This window comes from Nelumbo lutea, chromosome 1 (genome assembly GCF_056320005.1).
Source record: "Nelumbo lutea isolate HS-2025 chromosome 1, American lotus-T2T, whole genome shotgun sequence".
Classification (NCBI taxonomy): Eukaryota; Viridiplantae; Streptophyta; class Magnoliopsida; order Proteales; family Nelumbonaceae; genus Nelumbo; species Nelumbo lutea.
Window position 1 is genome coordinate 74,930,997 of NC_142684.1, and position 16,775 is coordinate 74,947,771.

The 16,775-nt window shown below is 33.6% G+C and overlaps 1 protein-coding gene across 1 annotated transcript; it reads left to right on the top strand.

Moving 5' to 3' along the window:
- Positions 1 to 8,343: 8,343 nt before the first annotated feature.
- On the top strand, positions 8,344 to 15,798 carry LOC148875402 (1-acyl-sn-glycerol-3-phosphate acyltransferase-like). The gene is made up of 5 exons (XM_088964647.1): positions 8,344 to 9,123; positions 12,915 to 13,064; positions 13,629 to 13,727; positions 13,814 to 13,906; positions 15,245 to 15,798. Exons 1-5 carry the CDS (start codon positions 8,803 to 8,805, stop codon positions 15,482 to 15,484), a joined length of 903 nt encoding a protein of 300 aa, XP_088820773.1. The 5' UTR covers positions 8,344 to 8,802; the 3' UTR covers positions 15,485 to 15,798.
- Positions 15,799 to 16,775: the final 977 nt, after the last annotated feature.

Below are 16,775 nucleotides of genomic sequence, written 5' to 3' on the forward strand. Positions count from 1 at the left end.
CTCTATATAAAGCTTCTACAAGTAAAAATAATAGCTCCAAATATATTTTCTAATAAAAATGTATCTAAGCAGTTAGATGTCAATGGGTCGGGTTAAATGATAAGTTCGGATTGACCCAACTCTATAGGATCGGGTTAGGGTCAATACATTTGGTTTTAGGGTTGGTTAGGGTTTTGATTCTTTAACCCGAGTCAGGTTTGATACGGGTTCGGGTTATGATTGACCCGCCCCGCCAGGTCATGATACTTTGCATATATACAAAGTATTCTTGTAACTTTTGACTTTTAAATCTATAGCTTTGAAGTTTAATATTTATTTACATGTTGGTTTTGATTTTTTATCTTTATTTTTAAATGGAAAATGACATCTTAGATTCTATAAAAACAATTTTCTAACTTAAATTAATGGATTTTAGGCCTTTAAAACGTGTTAAAAAATACAATTTAAATGCTACAGGTCAGGTTGGGTCAGTTTTGGGTTAGACCTATAGGGTTGGGTAGGGTTTGAAAATTACACATTTTTAAGGTGGGTCGGGTCGGATCAGGTTGAGACACTACAGGGTTGTATTAGGATTAATGCAAACCCATGCCAAACCCGACCCATTGACATCACTATAAGTGGTCACACACACTGACACAAGGTTTTCATTCTAGATAAGCTCTCAAGAATTTCTATTTTAAATAGATTCTATGGTTTCAAATTGTAGTACGGAAAAATGGTGTTACAAGGATTTTTTGACGTAAATTAGTGGGTTCATTAGATTGGTCGGTGTTGACAATTTATAAAACGAGTTAGAGTTAGGGTTTGTGTATTGTTCTCCACTTCTGCTTTTTGCATTTTGGGGTTTCCAAGATTAGAAATGAAATTGGAAAATGGCAGGTTTGTTTATACTATTTGCCAGAATTAAAAGGAAAGTAAAAAGAGATTTTTTGATTGGCATTAAAGAAGGAAGAACGAAAAAATCCAAAGTTGTTCTGATGTTTGAAACATGTCGTCATTGAAATCCAAAGTTGTTCTATGCAGTTCGAACACCATCGATGAAGGTTTGTTGCCGCTAATGGTTGGGGGAACAAGTTTAAGTCTGAGGGTCTATTTGTTTCCTATTAATTGTTATCTCTTAAGAGGAATCTTATAATTTTTAGAGAAAAATGGATGTTCATTTCTTCTTATCTCTTAAGAAAGAATTTTACAACTTTTTGTTTTTCAATGATACTCCCAAAATACAAACAAAAAATTCTCATATATGAAGTTAAAATGGATATTTGACAATTTTCAGAATTTAGAATTCATAACAATATATTCTCTACGGTCAGAGTTTAAAGGAAAGAAAAGTTATCAATACCAATATACCTTTTAATGTAAATATTGCACTTTCGAACTTCAGACATCAGAGCAAATGAGCAGGCCCTGAGAATATAAGAGTTTAGAATTTTTTGTCAGTATTTAATTGATTTTTGTTTACAAAGGGTTGATATCCTATCAATTTTTTATTTAAAAACATTTTTTCGCATCATAACTAGCACTAAAGCTTCAACTGATTGTAGGTGATGGCCGACCGAGTACCAAATGAAGTGTCAAAATTTTAGTGGACTCAAAGAGAAAATCCCTTCAAGTCCAAACACACTTGATTTGGAGTGGCAAATACTGACATGAAAAGACTTTTATATTGATTGATGAGGTATATTAACACCTTACCAAATGCCTACAAAATCGAACCGCGGTATAAAGTTTGGCTTATTTCTCATTTACACCTAAAACAAATGCAGCCTAACGAAAAAAATAAAAAATAAATAAATAAATAAATAAAAACCCTCACTATTGGGGTGGATACCCACCAAATAGGGTAAAAATTGCCATCCCTACTCTTATTATTATTCTGTTAGTTGGGCTCAGTGATAAAATACTGGGGCCCGAGATGATGATTAATTGTGGGGCCCATATATTTTATAACTGTTGTGGAATGTTATTATTGGTTCCATACCATAGTGAACAGATAAAGCCTTCAGCTAATAATCCTTTATCTTCCTGCCACCCCCTCCCCCAAATTGAGAAAACATTTCCTGTGATCATGTGGCATGTAATCCCAAATGACATTTGAACACGCTATCAAGTGATTGAAAAAAAAAAAAAAATCCATTGATGTTATGCCTTCAATTTATTGCAAATGCCAACTAGAAGTTGAGCTCAAACTAGAAGAATTTATTGCAAAAATGTCCCTCTCATTAAAATGTTAAGGTCCCACCCACTTAATGTCCCATTCTATAGCACCCCTCCACTTTACAAAAATTAAAATGTTTGTTTGCTTTTATTTGAAAGAAAAAAAAATACCTTTTGTTCAAACCCTCTTCTCCTCTCTCTCCAAACCATAGCTTCTACTCCCTAGCTTATCTCCTTATTGTTGTAAAAAAAACATCTCGTGGAAAAACGAAAACACCCTCGTAAAACAGTCAGTGAACGCTTTCCCATCTTCTCTCTCTCTTTGATTTTGTTATTACAACTTTTTCATTACCATAAAAGGAGGAATGGAAGAGTGATATTAAAACTTATATGAGAGAGAGAATACTGGATATTTACTTGTACATGTGCACTGAAGCATTTTTTTTTTACTGTACTGAAGTATTTATAAATAACCTAAATTTCAGTTGTTGCATTTCTGTTCTGTATATACAAATACAAATACATACAATGCAAATATAAAGGTTTAAAAATACCGTGCGTATATACAAGGATTTGCATTGAGCATACTTGTATTTGCACTGAGCATATTTGATAAGAGTTGAAAAGCTTATTGCTTTGTCTTTTAAAGAATAAGATTTTAAGGAGGATGAAACCAAAGTTGGGTAAACTAGAAAACTTCATAATTGAATTACTTTAACAACTAAAAAGACAAAGCAATAAGTCTTTCAATTCACCAAGTTCAGCTGTTGTCAAATGGCCGGCGTTTTGTAAATAACCAAATTTTCAGTTTTTGAAAACCTTTGACAATATGTTAGAGTAATTAAAGGCATGGTTTTCAAAACCGGACTGGACTGGAAGGTCAAACCAGGAAAATTGGAAATCGGTCAGGTCAGGTGACCAGTTCCAGTTTTCCCCCAAACTGGATTTTTACCAAAAAAACGGTGATTTGGTCAACAAACCACTGACACAGACGGTTGAATCGTTCAAATCGTTCAATGGTTTTGACCATTTTTTATTTTTTTGTCAGAATGGGACATCCATTCAGTTCGAGCAGTCGGACCGTTCGACCTGAGAACCAGACCCCTGACTAGTTCGTTGTCCGAATTGGTTTTAAAAACCTTGATTAAAAGTGTAAGTAATTTCCTTTACATTGTGTTCAGTTTGAAGGAAAAAGTAGGAAAAGGAAGAGAGAGGTAGGGAAAACCTTGTATGGGTTTTCCTACGCCTCCCTTCTTTTCCCTACCTTTTCCTTCAAACCAAACATAGCCTTAGTAGACAATTTGGAAAAAAGAAGCTCAATATTGCCAACGTCTCGTTATCAATTATCATTATATTTGAACAATGAACAAGTGGGCAGCCAAAGGTTAGCGAAGCTCTTTGATCAAAAGAGAGATTTGAGTTCCAATAGGGTACATAGGCGCCTATAGTTAATCATATTTAGGGTTCAATAGGACAGCATTCCAATTCCAATTCTACGCACCTATTCCTACTATTTTTCAATTACTTAAACTCATTAACAACACCACCTCTTCTACTCCAGAATTCATGAGATCAGACAATTCTAATGTTTTTGGTTGAATTGAATCAGCCAAATAAGAAGTGATTAATGAAAATATATATATATATATATATATATATATATATATATATATATATTAAAATTGGTCTGTTCATGTCATCATGTCTTTCCTTTGAGAGAAGCTATTTATATATTTTCTCCATTTTTTATATTTTTTCTTATTTTCTTTTGTTTTAAAAATACAAAACAATAATCATTGCGCTTGTCTTGATTAGATTAATAAAGTTGCACACTATTAGAGAGAGATCTTTGGGTTTTCCAAGGCCTCTTATTTGAATGCATGTTATTATTAAAGACATTTAAGGGAAAGAGACATTTGGTTTTTCCAAGCCTCTTATTTTAGTGCATGTTATTATTACATTTAAGAGAGAATAGTAACTAAACAATCAAAAAATTATTAATTTAAAAATCAACTAAACTTTCATTAAAACTAAATATTAACAAAACTTAGTAAATATTAAAAATGTGTTTCAATTCCAATTAAAATTTAAACTTCATAAATGCTAATAAAATAATAAATTTAAATATAAAAATATTAATTGATAGTTTTAATAATATTATTAAACCCATTTTATTAACAATATTTTATTACAAAAATTACTAAATAATAACGAAAAATACCAACAATTAATTAAAAATAAGAAGTTTAAATGTAAAAATATTAATTGATAATTTTAAAAATATTATTAAATAACTTTGTATTAATGCATTTTTATGAGTTGAGACCTTTATTGTGCATAATGAACTCATTAAAAATGATAAAAGTTAATGAAATTTTAAAATGCAGAACCTATTTTATTAATAGTGTTTTATTGCAAAAACATTATAAAAATTACTAAATAATAATGAAATATATATATATATATACATATATTAAAATTGGTCTGTCCATGTCAGCATGTCTCTCTTTTAAAAGAAGCTATATATTTATATTCTCCATTTTTTACATTTTTCTTATTTTCTATTGTTTTAAAAATATAACACAATAATCATTGCTTATCTTGATTAGATTAATAAAATTGCACACTATAAGAGAGAGACCTTTGGGTTTTCCAAGGCCTCTTATTTTAATGCATGTTATTATTAAAGACATTTAAGAGAGAGTGACCTTTGGGTTTTCCAAACCCCTTATTTTAGTGCATGTTAATATTACATTTAAGAGAGAGAGAGAGAGAGAGAGAGAGAGAATAGTAATTAAACGATCAAAAAATTATTAATTTAAAAATCAATTAAACTTTCACTAAAAATAAATATTAACAAAACTTAGTAAATATTAAAAATGTGTCAATTCACCTTAAAAATCAAACTTAATAAACACTAATAAAGATAAGAAATTTAAATATAAAAATATTAATTGATAATTTTAATAATATTATTAGATAATTTATGAGTTAAGACCTTTATTGTGCATAAGGATCTCATAAAATTTATAAAAATTAATGAAAATTTAAACTGCAAAACCCATTTTATTAACAATATGTTATTACAAAAATTACTAAATAATAATGAAAAATACCAATAATTAATTAAAAATAAGAAGTTTAAATATAAAAAAACTAATTGATAATTTTAAAAATATTATTAGATAACTTTGTATTAATGCTTTTTTAATTAATTAATAATTTTTATGAGTTGAGACCTTTATTGTTCATAATGAACTCATTAAAAATGATAAAAATTAATGAAAAATTAAAATGTAGAACCTATTTTATTAATAGTATTTTATTGCAAAAATATTGAAAAAATACTAAATAATAATGAAAATTACCAAAAATAAATTAAAAATAATTAAAAAATATTGAAATTTAACAATAATTTATATTAATAAGGTTATTAACTGAAAATAATTAGTTGTATTTTTTATTAACTATGATATTTATTTAGTTATTTAATTTATTTTTATTGAAAGAAAATGCAAATTAATTTTGTAGTGACTAATATGCAAAAATAAATGCTGAAAATACTGAAAATTATTAAAAAAAATATTCATAAGCAAAATTTACTGAATAATAATAAAATCACCAAAAATTAGTTAAAAATCCAAAAATTCTGAAAAACTTAAAGCTTAATTAAAATACAAAATAATTAAAAATTAAATTAATTGTATTTTATTGAAAAAATACTGAATAATAATGAAAAAATGTATTTTAATTATTAATAGTAATATAATTAGCAATAATTATTTTTAAATTGTAATTAATAGTAATTATAATTTAAAAATTACATTTAATTACCAAAAGTTATATTTAATTACCAAAAATTTACATTTAATTAGTTTGAGCCAAGAATTTTGCAATATTTTTGAAAATATGATAATTTCCAAAAATTACTATATTTTAAATAAATACAGTAATTTAATAATTACAATATTTTAATAGCTAACAATATTTTAATAATTAATAATAAAAAGGAACAAATCATTTATAACTTAACCTAACCTGATTATATCTATAAATTTGCAGGCTCAAGCAATTATTATTATTTTTTTTGAATTAGGTCTAGGTGAGGTATGCACTATGCCTATACATTATCGGGGATAATCAAATTCAAAGTCTAATTGGGTATCAAACTTTAGGAGTCCAATGATGGCTTTAGCGAATAGGGCCCAAGTTAAACAACCCCTAATAGGCTCAACTTGGAAGTTATATGCATATATGGTAAATATTATTATATAATATTTAAATAACAATTTTTATATTAATATATTTATAAATGTTATATATTTTTTATATTAGACTAGAATTAGTTTATAAAAAATCATAGTTTTATAGAAATGTGCAAGCCCGACCATCGGCACGGGCCCGCATGGGTTCGGGTCGTGGGCTATGTCGAACCAACCCCCAAATTATCCTAGGGGAGGGAGGCACGACCCGAGACACCCCATGGGCCAACATGGCATAGCCTGCACTTTGTGCGGGCCATATGCGAGTTGTGTCGTGCCACCCCAACACAATCCGATTTACACCTCTACTTGAACCCACCCAATACTGGGGATGGAGTAGGGAAATTCGAAGATTCCCCATTGATGAGGAATGGGGTGCCTTGCCCCTGAACTCACCCAACATTGAGGAGTGGTTGCCTTGCCCTGAACCCACCTGACACTAGGGACGGGGCAGGGATAGGGTAGAGTGTATTGACTATGGAATAGGGACAAGGAAGGGGTGCCCCGCCCTGAACCCACCCCATTGTCATTCCTATATAATTGTTCTTTATTAGTGGAATTAATAAAAATATTAGTTTTTATAATTAGTTTTATTTATTGAAAGTTAATCAAAATTTCATTTAAAAATAATAACAATTATTAAAATTATTACAGATTATTAATAAAATAAATTTATTAAAAAATATATATTTATATTAAATTAACAATTATTATTTTCTATAAATCCACATTAAATAAAAATATAATTATTAAAATTTTAGATATTAATAATAATAACATTAAATAATTTTAGTTAACTAACAAAAAATTGATTACTAATTTAATATTAATTAATAATAAATAAAATTATTAAATCTTTAGATTTTTTTCGTGCATCGTACGGACCCCCTGATAATAATAATAATAATAAAAGTTGAGCAGTGAGAAATTGGTCTAACATCATGTATGGCCTCCATTTTCTGTTTGGAATTTTTGGTAGCTTTTATACTTTTCCAAGTGTAATGTGTTAAATTATGATCCATGTTTTAATGCCTAACAAACACGTGTCTTACCAAAAAAAATTAAAAAAGAAAAAACAACAATTAAAAGAAACAATAAGTCAATAACTACTTCTCACTAAAATAATAAGATATCAGGTGGAGGTGGAACTAACTAACAGATGAGACCGGATCTCACCCCTGGCGCCTCACGCACATCCGGAGCATCTTCCGTATTTATTTATTATGGTTCACGGAAGATATTCCCAATGCACGGCGGATGTGCATGTGAGGCGGCCATTCGTGAGGAGCAGATCCCGTCACCTAACAGATGGGCTTCGTTCATCCACCAAATTCCTCCTACGTAATAAATGCACTTCCTCCTCTTTCTCTCAGCAGATTTCCCTTGTACAGTCGGATCTGCTTGACAATTACAATTGGGGGTTGGGTTAAAATCTTCTGCTATCCTTCTCGATAGGATTGGATAAGGCCTTACTACATCCGGTCCACAAGACGAGAAAATATTCCAGTTTCATGGTGCTTCTGGACTCTAAAACTCCACCCCCTTATGAACACGGTGACGGTGGCTGTGCTGTCTCTTCTCATTGTCGTCGGTCTTTCTTCCACAAATGCTTTCTTGTTCGTTTCTGCATTCGTATCCAACACGCGACGACTCCACTGCCCCCACCACGGTCCACGGACCACCGTTTTTGTTCGACAATTAAACTCTTCAAAACTAAACTTAACAAAAAATCATCACTCAATATTCACCATGGCCAGGGTCTGTGGTAGGTTGGTGGTGCCGGCTACGCACCGTTCGATATTCGTGCCGTGGACAAAACAAGCAGACAAAAGTGGCAACATCGATGTTCGTGCTATAAACGAAGGGTAAAACGGACAACTAACCTATTACTGGTAGAGATATGCTAGTCGTAGCGGTTGAAAACGGAAATTAAACGTACATTATGTTCCAACTCCCAAATTGTCTGATTGTCTCTCTACTCCCTTCCCTGCTGCATCTACTTCCTCTACAAACTTATTTATATTTTTCTCCTTCTTTCGAGGAGATTGTTTCTGCTTTAACTATTTAATTTACCTTCTTCGTCAATACTACCTCTTTTCTTATCTTCTAATGGAGATTTCTCTTGGTTTCCACGATTTCTACCTTTAAAAGGAGGTTTCAGTCAATTCTAGTTTCTCACCTGTTCTACTAAGCATTTATTGCAAGTGAATTTTGTCCTTCTTATTCATATCGTCGGTTACTGACACTCTCCTACGAGTTTCTTTGTTTGCTTTAATCTCTGATTCGAGCTGCACGGGTTCTGATAGCTTCGTTGAACCAAGAATCGGCAGAAAACCTTTGGATTTAACGATCCTTGAAGCTGAGGAGTTACCAAGTTCTTCCAATGGAGAATTCTGGAGTTACTCAATTTCTGCGGAATCGAAGGTTGGAGAGCTGCTTTAGTGCGGCCTCCCTTTCTTCTATTGGAGAATCCTCAAATATTGGGTTGAAACCAGCAGTGGAACAGAGGTCCTACCCCGATGCTTTTGCTGATGACAACAGCTGGAGTGCTGTATTGATATCGTGCCTAAGGATTGTAACCTGTTTCGTGACGATGATGTTCACTACTTTCTTGTGGGCTTTAATCATGCTTGTGCTGCTACCGTGGCCTTATGCCAGGATTAAGCAGGGAAACGTGTATGGTCATGTCACTGGAAGGTTACTGGTAAGCCACCTTCCTCGCCGCAATCTCACTCATTTATCGTGTGATTGAAGTTTCTTCAGGTTTTTTAAACATCAGTCGTACTAACTTTATCTGTCTTCCAACAAAAATTTTCGCTTTCCTTCCAATACCATCGTTGACTTTCTCTGTCGAGGAGGGAAATTACTGAATTCTATGGTTCTTCCTTTCCTTTGTAGGATTTGTTCTACACGCTCTTGTTTTCTTCCCACCCCCACCCCCCTTCCCGACCCAACTCATTAATACTAATCATATCATACTCTAATTAGAGTTAGAACAATGTTTCTAGTTTCTTTTTCATCATCATCTTTTGTAATTTTGGAGGAGAAGCTAGGCGTGTCTTTAGAATGCTATTTACCCCCATTCAGTTTTGCTAAGTTTGCTGTTGGGTTACAGACAAATAGCGAGAATCTGCAACCAGCAAAGTTAAAGAATCTCTGAATAAACTTTTTAGGAGACTGTAAGATCGGATTGAAAAGAGAGAGAGAGAGTAGATTTCGAAAATGTGTGTTTTTGAAGTCTTATTCGTGCTCTTTATTTCCTTAAATAGTTTATGAAGAAGTATGAAGGTAGGTGCCAGTTAAGAGAAGGCACCTTCAATTGTGTCTCTTGATCACACCCGATCGAATCGTACTCATCAACAGTGATCAACGGTCAGCATCGTGCCTCTAAAGCGCCTCCTTGCGCCACACACACACGCAAACACGTATGCGTGCATTGCGCGGTATCAAACCCCCATACTCTCCCCTACTGTTTCTAAAAGTCTAAATAAGTTCCTATTAAAATACTGAAAACAAAGTTTATAATTTTCCAATGTCAAACAAGTTCAAAACTGAGTTTTGTAAGAGAAAAACTAATTTTTCAATCAAATATGCAAGTGCAATTTCTCATGTAATTGACAAATTAAATCCATTAGATTTAATCTCTTATGAGATTAAAATACAACACCTTTTAGAAGAGATGTATTGATAATATGCCTTCATGAATGTAAATATCTTGAATATAGAACCTATTGTCTCCATTCGAAATTTACTCCTTAAGGGAAATCTTGACATGAATAATTGTTAGCTATCACCGCTCTTCCTTGCATGATCTGCCGTGCAATACTTTGCATTAACAGTAACATTGATCAATTGATGGATTAGATTCTGAGCCCACAATGAGCATTGATTGGAGGGAAAGCTCCCAGACACAAATATAGTTAACGCTTGCCTTACATTCAAAGATCACTTATATTGGAAGACCTGGTCAACATCAGCCCCCTACATAACCAACCTGGATTATTCCTCTGTTCCGTAGATATCTTGTATTCTAAGGGATGTACTGTACACTTAGGTGCTGCAAGCAACATGCAGACCCTCCCCCATAGGAGGGTTACAGGTGGGCAAGCAGCCAATCACTCCCCCAGGGGTTGAACTAGAAGAGAAATGTGTCTATACAAGGGTATTGGGGTCGATTTAGTATTATATGATGAGTCATTGTATTCTTCAAGAACTAGCGGGAAAATAAGGGCTGTAATGCAGTTGAGAATATAATGAAATTTCACATGGTTTCATCCATGTACATAGGCACACATCGTCAAACCACATAAAATCTTGTCTTCTGTTCTTCTGTGTTTATTTATTTGCCTATTTTGCTTTTGTAGTTCTGGCTTTTTTTTTTTCTTTTTTTCTTTCACATCCTCAACCAAATAAGATCCATTAAATTTTTATGGACCTTAATTTCTTAGTCCTCAACATTTTATCTACCACGAGGTTTACTTTTTTCTGCAGTCTCTTTGAATTAATTTTGGAGAGTGCAATCGATTTTGAATTGAGTTCACCCACTAAACTAAGGTAAGATGATGCTTAAATTTTCACAAGCTAAAAAGCAATCTCATTTCACTTCTTAGACAATTGAAATAAGTTTAGCTAATGTGATTCAATGGAGCAAAGAATTACCTAGGGTCTGTAGAGATTCCTTCACTACTTCATTGAATAAAGGGAAATTTGAGCATCTGTGTTGGTTAAAATCCTGTGGATGTGCAAAAAATAAACTCAGTAGAAGATGTTTTAGTTAGACTTGGTGTAGGAAGTTCCTTTCTATTTAGCAGCATCATTATGCCTATTTACGCACTTTGGAGTGGTAAAACCACAGGATGACAAGCATGAGGAGCATGGGGTTCCATATCCAGTCTAGACCTCCCAAGACCCAGGATAGTAGGGACAATCTGGATAATGGCCCTCTGTACACCTTAGAATCCAGTATTCTCCCTGTCCTACAAATAACAACAACAAAATAGAAAAACCAACCTGGAGATGCAAGTGAACAGCTAGGAAAGAAGTATGATTTTCTTGATATTTAAACACAATAAGGCATCAAATATTTGTCTAGCTCCAAATTTAAAAATTAGTCTTAACATAGGGAAAATATACAAGCCAATTTAGTTAATGAAGAGTAGCAAATCAATTATAAAAATAAGTATAATTGCTGTTTTTGATATATGAAAGTATTGTTTCTGCTCTAAATATGCTTTGAGTGTTCTTTAACTGTAGAACTATATATATTTAGAGATTAATAAAGATTCAGACCAGATGGTGGTAATTAAGTGAACCTTTGTGTTAAACGAACTTAGGAATTCACAGATGATGTGCAATGAAGATTTTACAAGTTATTGGTTGTATAGAAAATATGCTTAGAGGTGCTGGAGTAAGCAACAAGGCTTGAGATAATAAAGTAAGCAATGAAGATTTTACCCTGAATTTCTGCAGCTTACTCTTAATTAGACTAGCAAGATCAATCTCATATGATCCAAAAGGTATAAGCTCATCTAATTTGATATCATATAAATTCAATTCCTTCATTTGTTACTCATGTAATATTGTAATTTCTTTATCTCACTCTAAAACATATATAGTTTGTCTTAAATACAACCTACAGGAGCAGAATGTTGGAATTTCCAATTTACTACAGATAGCATGATAGCTTGTGCATTGCTTCTAGAATGACTAGATCTGGTGAGGAGGCTTGTTCAAGTTAAAGAAGCAAAAACTGCAGATCTATAATAGGTGTGGCATCAAGAAGGAATTCAGTTATGACAGAAAGAAGAAGTATAGATGAGATTGAAGATCAATACAATGATACACTGATACAGTGAAGAGGAAAGGGGTTTCTAGAGATATGATCATGCTTATAGTGAACATGCAGGGGAATTCCAGAAAGTTGGAGAAGTGGAAAAGAATTTTCGAAGGTTTATGACAAAAGAGGTGAACAGCCTTCATGCTTACAGAAAGAGTGACATTAAATGCCAAGAAATGTAAATAGGGTGAGCAAAATAGATGATAACAGGAGAAAATATTGTAATTTCACAGAACTACAAATATTGTAATTTCACAAGTTATCTTTAACTCATCTATAATGACTTGTTCTGTGCATTTTCAGATGAACCTGCATGGTACAAAAAATGATGAAGCTGTATAATTTCATAATAGAGAAAGATTTTATATCTATAATTTAAACTATAGGAGGGACTATAAATGAGGTCTGCACTATCAACCCCCCCCCCCTACACACACGCACACAATAATATATCCTGGTACAGTATGCAGTTTATCTGGCCTTTTATAAAATTAAACATGGTATGCCTATCATCTGATAGCTTAAGTGCTGGCTTTATATACTGTTATTCTTCATTCCATTATCTCTGTTCCATATCATCATTGTCCTGTATTACACTAGAAACCTTCCTTTGTGCATTTATAGGTATGAAAATTTTACCAGAATGGTGGTGATTGCAGATGTGGATTTTGGGAAATCCTATAAAGATAGAAGGTGCTGAATTCTCCAAAACAAAAGCAATTTACATCAGTAATCACGCCTCTCCTATAGACATTTTTCTAATAATGTGGTTGACTCCCACTGGAACTGTTGGCATTGCAAAGAAGGAGGTAGGAGTGCACACCTTTAGTTAATCCATGCAAGGATTTTATATCATATCATATTATTTTTTTTGCTAAAGATATTATATTATTTGAGATGATTCTATGAATAATCAAGGTTGGTAAACTATCAAAAAAAGAATCCAGGTCGGTTCTGCCTTTATCCTTGTATACAGCAATGCAGAATGTTCAATTGATGGGGGAACCTCAAGGGTGGTAGAAATTAGAAACTTTCACCCCGTCAGATATTTTACCAAGTTTTATTTCTTGGTGTTCTTGAACTATGATGTTTGGTCTGTCATATTAAGTAGCCCACTGATTGAATGACTCCAACCAATGCAAATGTAGGCTATACCTATAATTGTAAAGGCACTATCAATCTCTAAGTTCTTGTTACCAATAAGTATCCTCTCTTTGTGCACGAATCAATTTTGCTTCTAATTTAAATAGGCAACTGAAAGGTCTAAACCCTGGAACTATCATCCATTTTTAAGACATAGGGGAATTTAGTAAATACTCAAATATATATACTGAAATGCTCAAGCTCTATTGAGACATATCTTCTTTTCCCAGATCATCTGGTACCCACTATTTGGGCAGCTTTATGTATTGGCAAGCCATCTCCGCATTGACCGTTCAAACCCAACTTCAGCAATTGAATCAATAAAAGAGGTGATTTTTCTCTTTTCGTGAGAACATTTTGTGTGACTTTTGTTTTGGCTATATTTCTAAATCTTTGTGATATTTGACAAGCTTAGGCTGCCCGTGCAATTGTCAAGAACAAACTTTCATTAATCATTTTTCCCGAGGGAACCCGTTCCAGAACTGGAAGATTGCTCCCATTTAAGAAGGTAATTAAGTTATGGGGCATTTGCTTTTCCATATGTTTACTTAATAATGTTTATCAATCAGATAGAATAAATAAAATATGTGGATAATTCAGATACAGTGAATTGTATATTGGGATTTGTGCAGGTGCCAAATAGTTGGGAATTGGAATCAATGTTTCAAAATAACCAAATTTTGGCATTCCAATAGTTACTTAAAATTTGCCCAAACGAATATATAACTAAGCACGTACATGCATGATATGCATATAATTAAAATATATGATGTCTTGAAATTTGAAACTTGTTGAAATCCCTGATATCTTCTTGAAGTTTCTCACTAGAACATAGCTGTTTCAATTTTACTCACTAAACTGAAATCTCTAAACTTGGCCAGGATTTCTTCAAACTGAAATGCAGATATTTTAGTTTAATTGACCACAAATGAATCCAAAATTTGGGTGAAACTAAAGCTTTGCTTGTAACCTAACCTGCAAGGAATACTTTTTCATTCAATTGGAAAGCCCAATCTAGGTGATCTCCCAGGCAGAAGCTGATTATCATAACCATCTAAGAAATTGACCTTTTCAACAGGGTTGTGTTATCAGATACTTCCAAATATGTCTACTTATTGGATGATTATGGTCAAGGATGGATTTAGTTCTGGGCCTCTGGTGCTTCCAGCAAAGTGTGCTGTTGAAGTGCTGTTAATGGGCCCAAGCAGCATCTGCATGAAATTTTGATCGTTGCATTTGTTATGATGCTTCAGCAGAAAAAATAGTGTTGAAGTACTGTAATTAGTCCACGCAGCATCTATGTGGCATTTTGGCCATTGCAGAAGTAAGCAAACATCTGTAAGGGGGCTCCAGCAGTATTTTACTGCTGAAGCTTCAGCAGAAGATCCTCTCTTATTGTGGCCATGCAATTATGACCAGATTATGGTCTACCCAAGAGGGGGAGCACCACTTCAATCATCTCAAAACCTGCACATAGGACATAGGAGAAATAAAGAAGGGATTTCTGCATGCTACGAAATTACTGCAGGTTTCCCACTAATATCTGATCATCATGTATGTTGTGTACGGACCATAAATATCTTGATCATTTGGGCATGGGATGTTCATAACCATTTAATCTGATTTATCCTGAAAGGCAGATGTTTGTGTCACAACTTGATGGTTTCTATAGAGCTGATAATTGGAGTTGCAACATTCTTTTTTTTTTTTTTTTCGGAATATGGATCTCCTAGCATAGACCCATGGAGTAGTGGTTTCCAAATCACTAGCAGCCTACCACCATCTTTATTCCCTTGATATTGCCCATCTCCTTCCTCAACTTTAATCACAAGTTCATGTTTTGCAGGGTTTTGTTCACATAGCATTGCAATCACGGCTTCCAATAGTTCCAATTGTTATGACTGGTACACATTTAGCATGGAGGAAGGACAGTTTACGTGTCCGACCAGCACCGATAAATGTGAAGTTTCTTCCTCCAATAAGGACCGAAAATTGGACACCAGACAAGATTGAAGACTATGTAAAAATGGTACATGACACATATGTCAAACACCTCCCAGATTCCCAAAGACCATTGGAGTCTTAACGGAAGTTCCAGAAGGAGTTTGGAACTCATAGTAGAGGTACCTTCTCTGTGTATACCATTTTTGGTTCAAGAAGCCATACTCCTGTATTCCCCCTCATCAACGGCTGAGAATAAACATCAGGGAAAGACACTACTTGTTCATTACTCAACCAGAGCTCTTACTGCTTTCTAGTTTAAGTTATCGTACTACTAGTTTTCTCTTGCTGGCTCCATCACCATATTTTCTGTATCACTTGATTCTGGACATGCAAACCAAAAGGTTTCTGGCACTGGTCTATAATTTATAACTAAAAATTGTACCTTTGGCCATCAAAGGGTTTCCAGCATTGGCATAAAAGGGGACAGGAAACAAAATTTTGGCTATAAAAAGAGGTGAAGGAATGGTGTTTCTCGGATTGACATTTTTTTCACCTATTTTATAAGAGTTTTATTGCAAAGAGCGTTTGTGCAAAAACTCTTCACTGAATCACTTTGGACTACGAAGTGGAAAGGAACGATCTCAAAGCCAAAGGAGACAATTATACAGCAACCAGCATCCATACGAAGAATCCTGATTAACTCCACAACCCTCATTATTTTCAATTCCATTAACATCGGATCCACCTCGGGTGTTGTCAATTGAGCCCACCTAAAATCTAGCCCGAGTGGGTTAAGAGCTCTTGCACTAATGACGCTTTGGACAGCTGCAATTATATTACAGAGCTATCTCCATGATTTTTTTTTTTTCAATAACGCACAGGAGTTTAAGCATGTATTTCGAGTCCGGATCTCCTGTCCACAAGAACTTTGCCCACGTTAATCGCAACCACATATGGAGAACATGATGTTCCCAATTCATAGGGGGTAGTGTATTGTGGGTAGGCGTGGGCAGAGTTCTCATGGGCAGGAGATCCCGGAGTCATGTATTTCTTCTCTTTTTCTTCATATTTTTGTTTCTTTTTTCCTTTTATTCTAGTACTGCAATCCATCCCTCGCCTTGTTTCGCTCTCTCTTCCACCCAAACTATTTTTTCTTTAAGGCTGTGTTTGCTTTGAAGGAAAAGGTAGGGAACCTCTACAAGCTGTGTTTGGTTTGTACAGATTTCCCTACCTTTTCCTTCAAACCAAACATAGCCTAAAATTCACTCTCATCTTTCCTCCCACTTCCTCTCTTCTTGAAACCCCTCTCTTATATGGGTTTTTTTTTCTTTTTTATTTGTGTTTTTCTGCTACTCTGCTCTGCATCTAAGCAAGCATGGACTTTCCTGCTAGAGTTCTGTTATGGCACAGGAATTATATTGGTCTATCTTCAT

Bases quoted from the DNA above. Each gene is read 5' to 3' on its own strand.
- LOC148875402 (XM_088964647.1), top strand. From the start codon at position 8,803: ATGGAGAATTCTGGAGTTACTCAATTTCTGCGGAATCGAAGGTTGGAG. The intron at 13,728-13,813 runs GTGATTTTTCTC...TGACAAGCTTAG, and splicing joins CAATTGAATCAATAAAAGAG to GCTGCCCGTGCAATTGTCAA. The intron at 13,907-15,244 runs GTAATTAAGTTA...CATGTTTTGCAG, and splicing joins GATTGCTCCCATTTAAGAAG to GGTTTTGTTCACATAGCATT.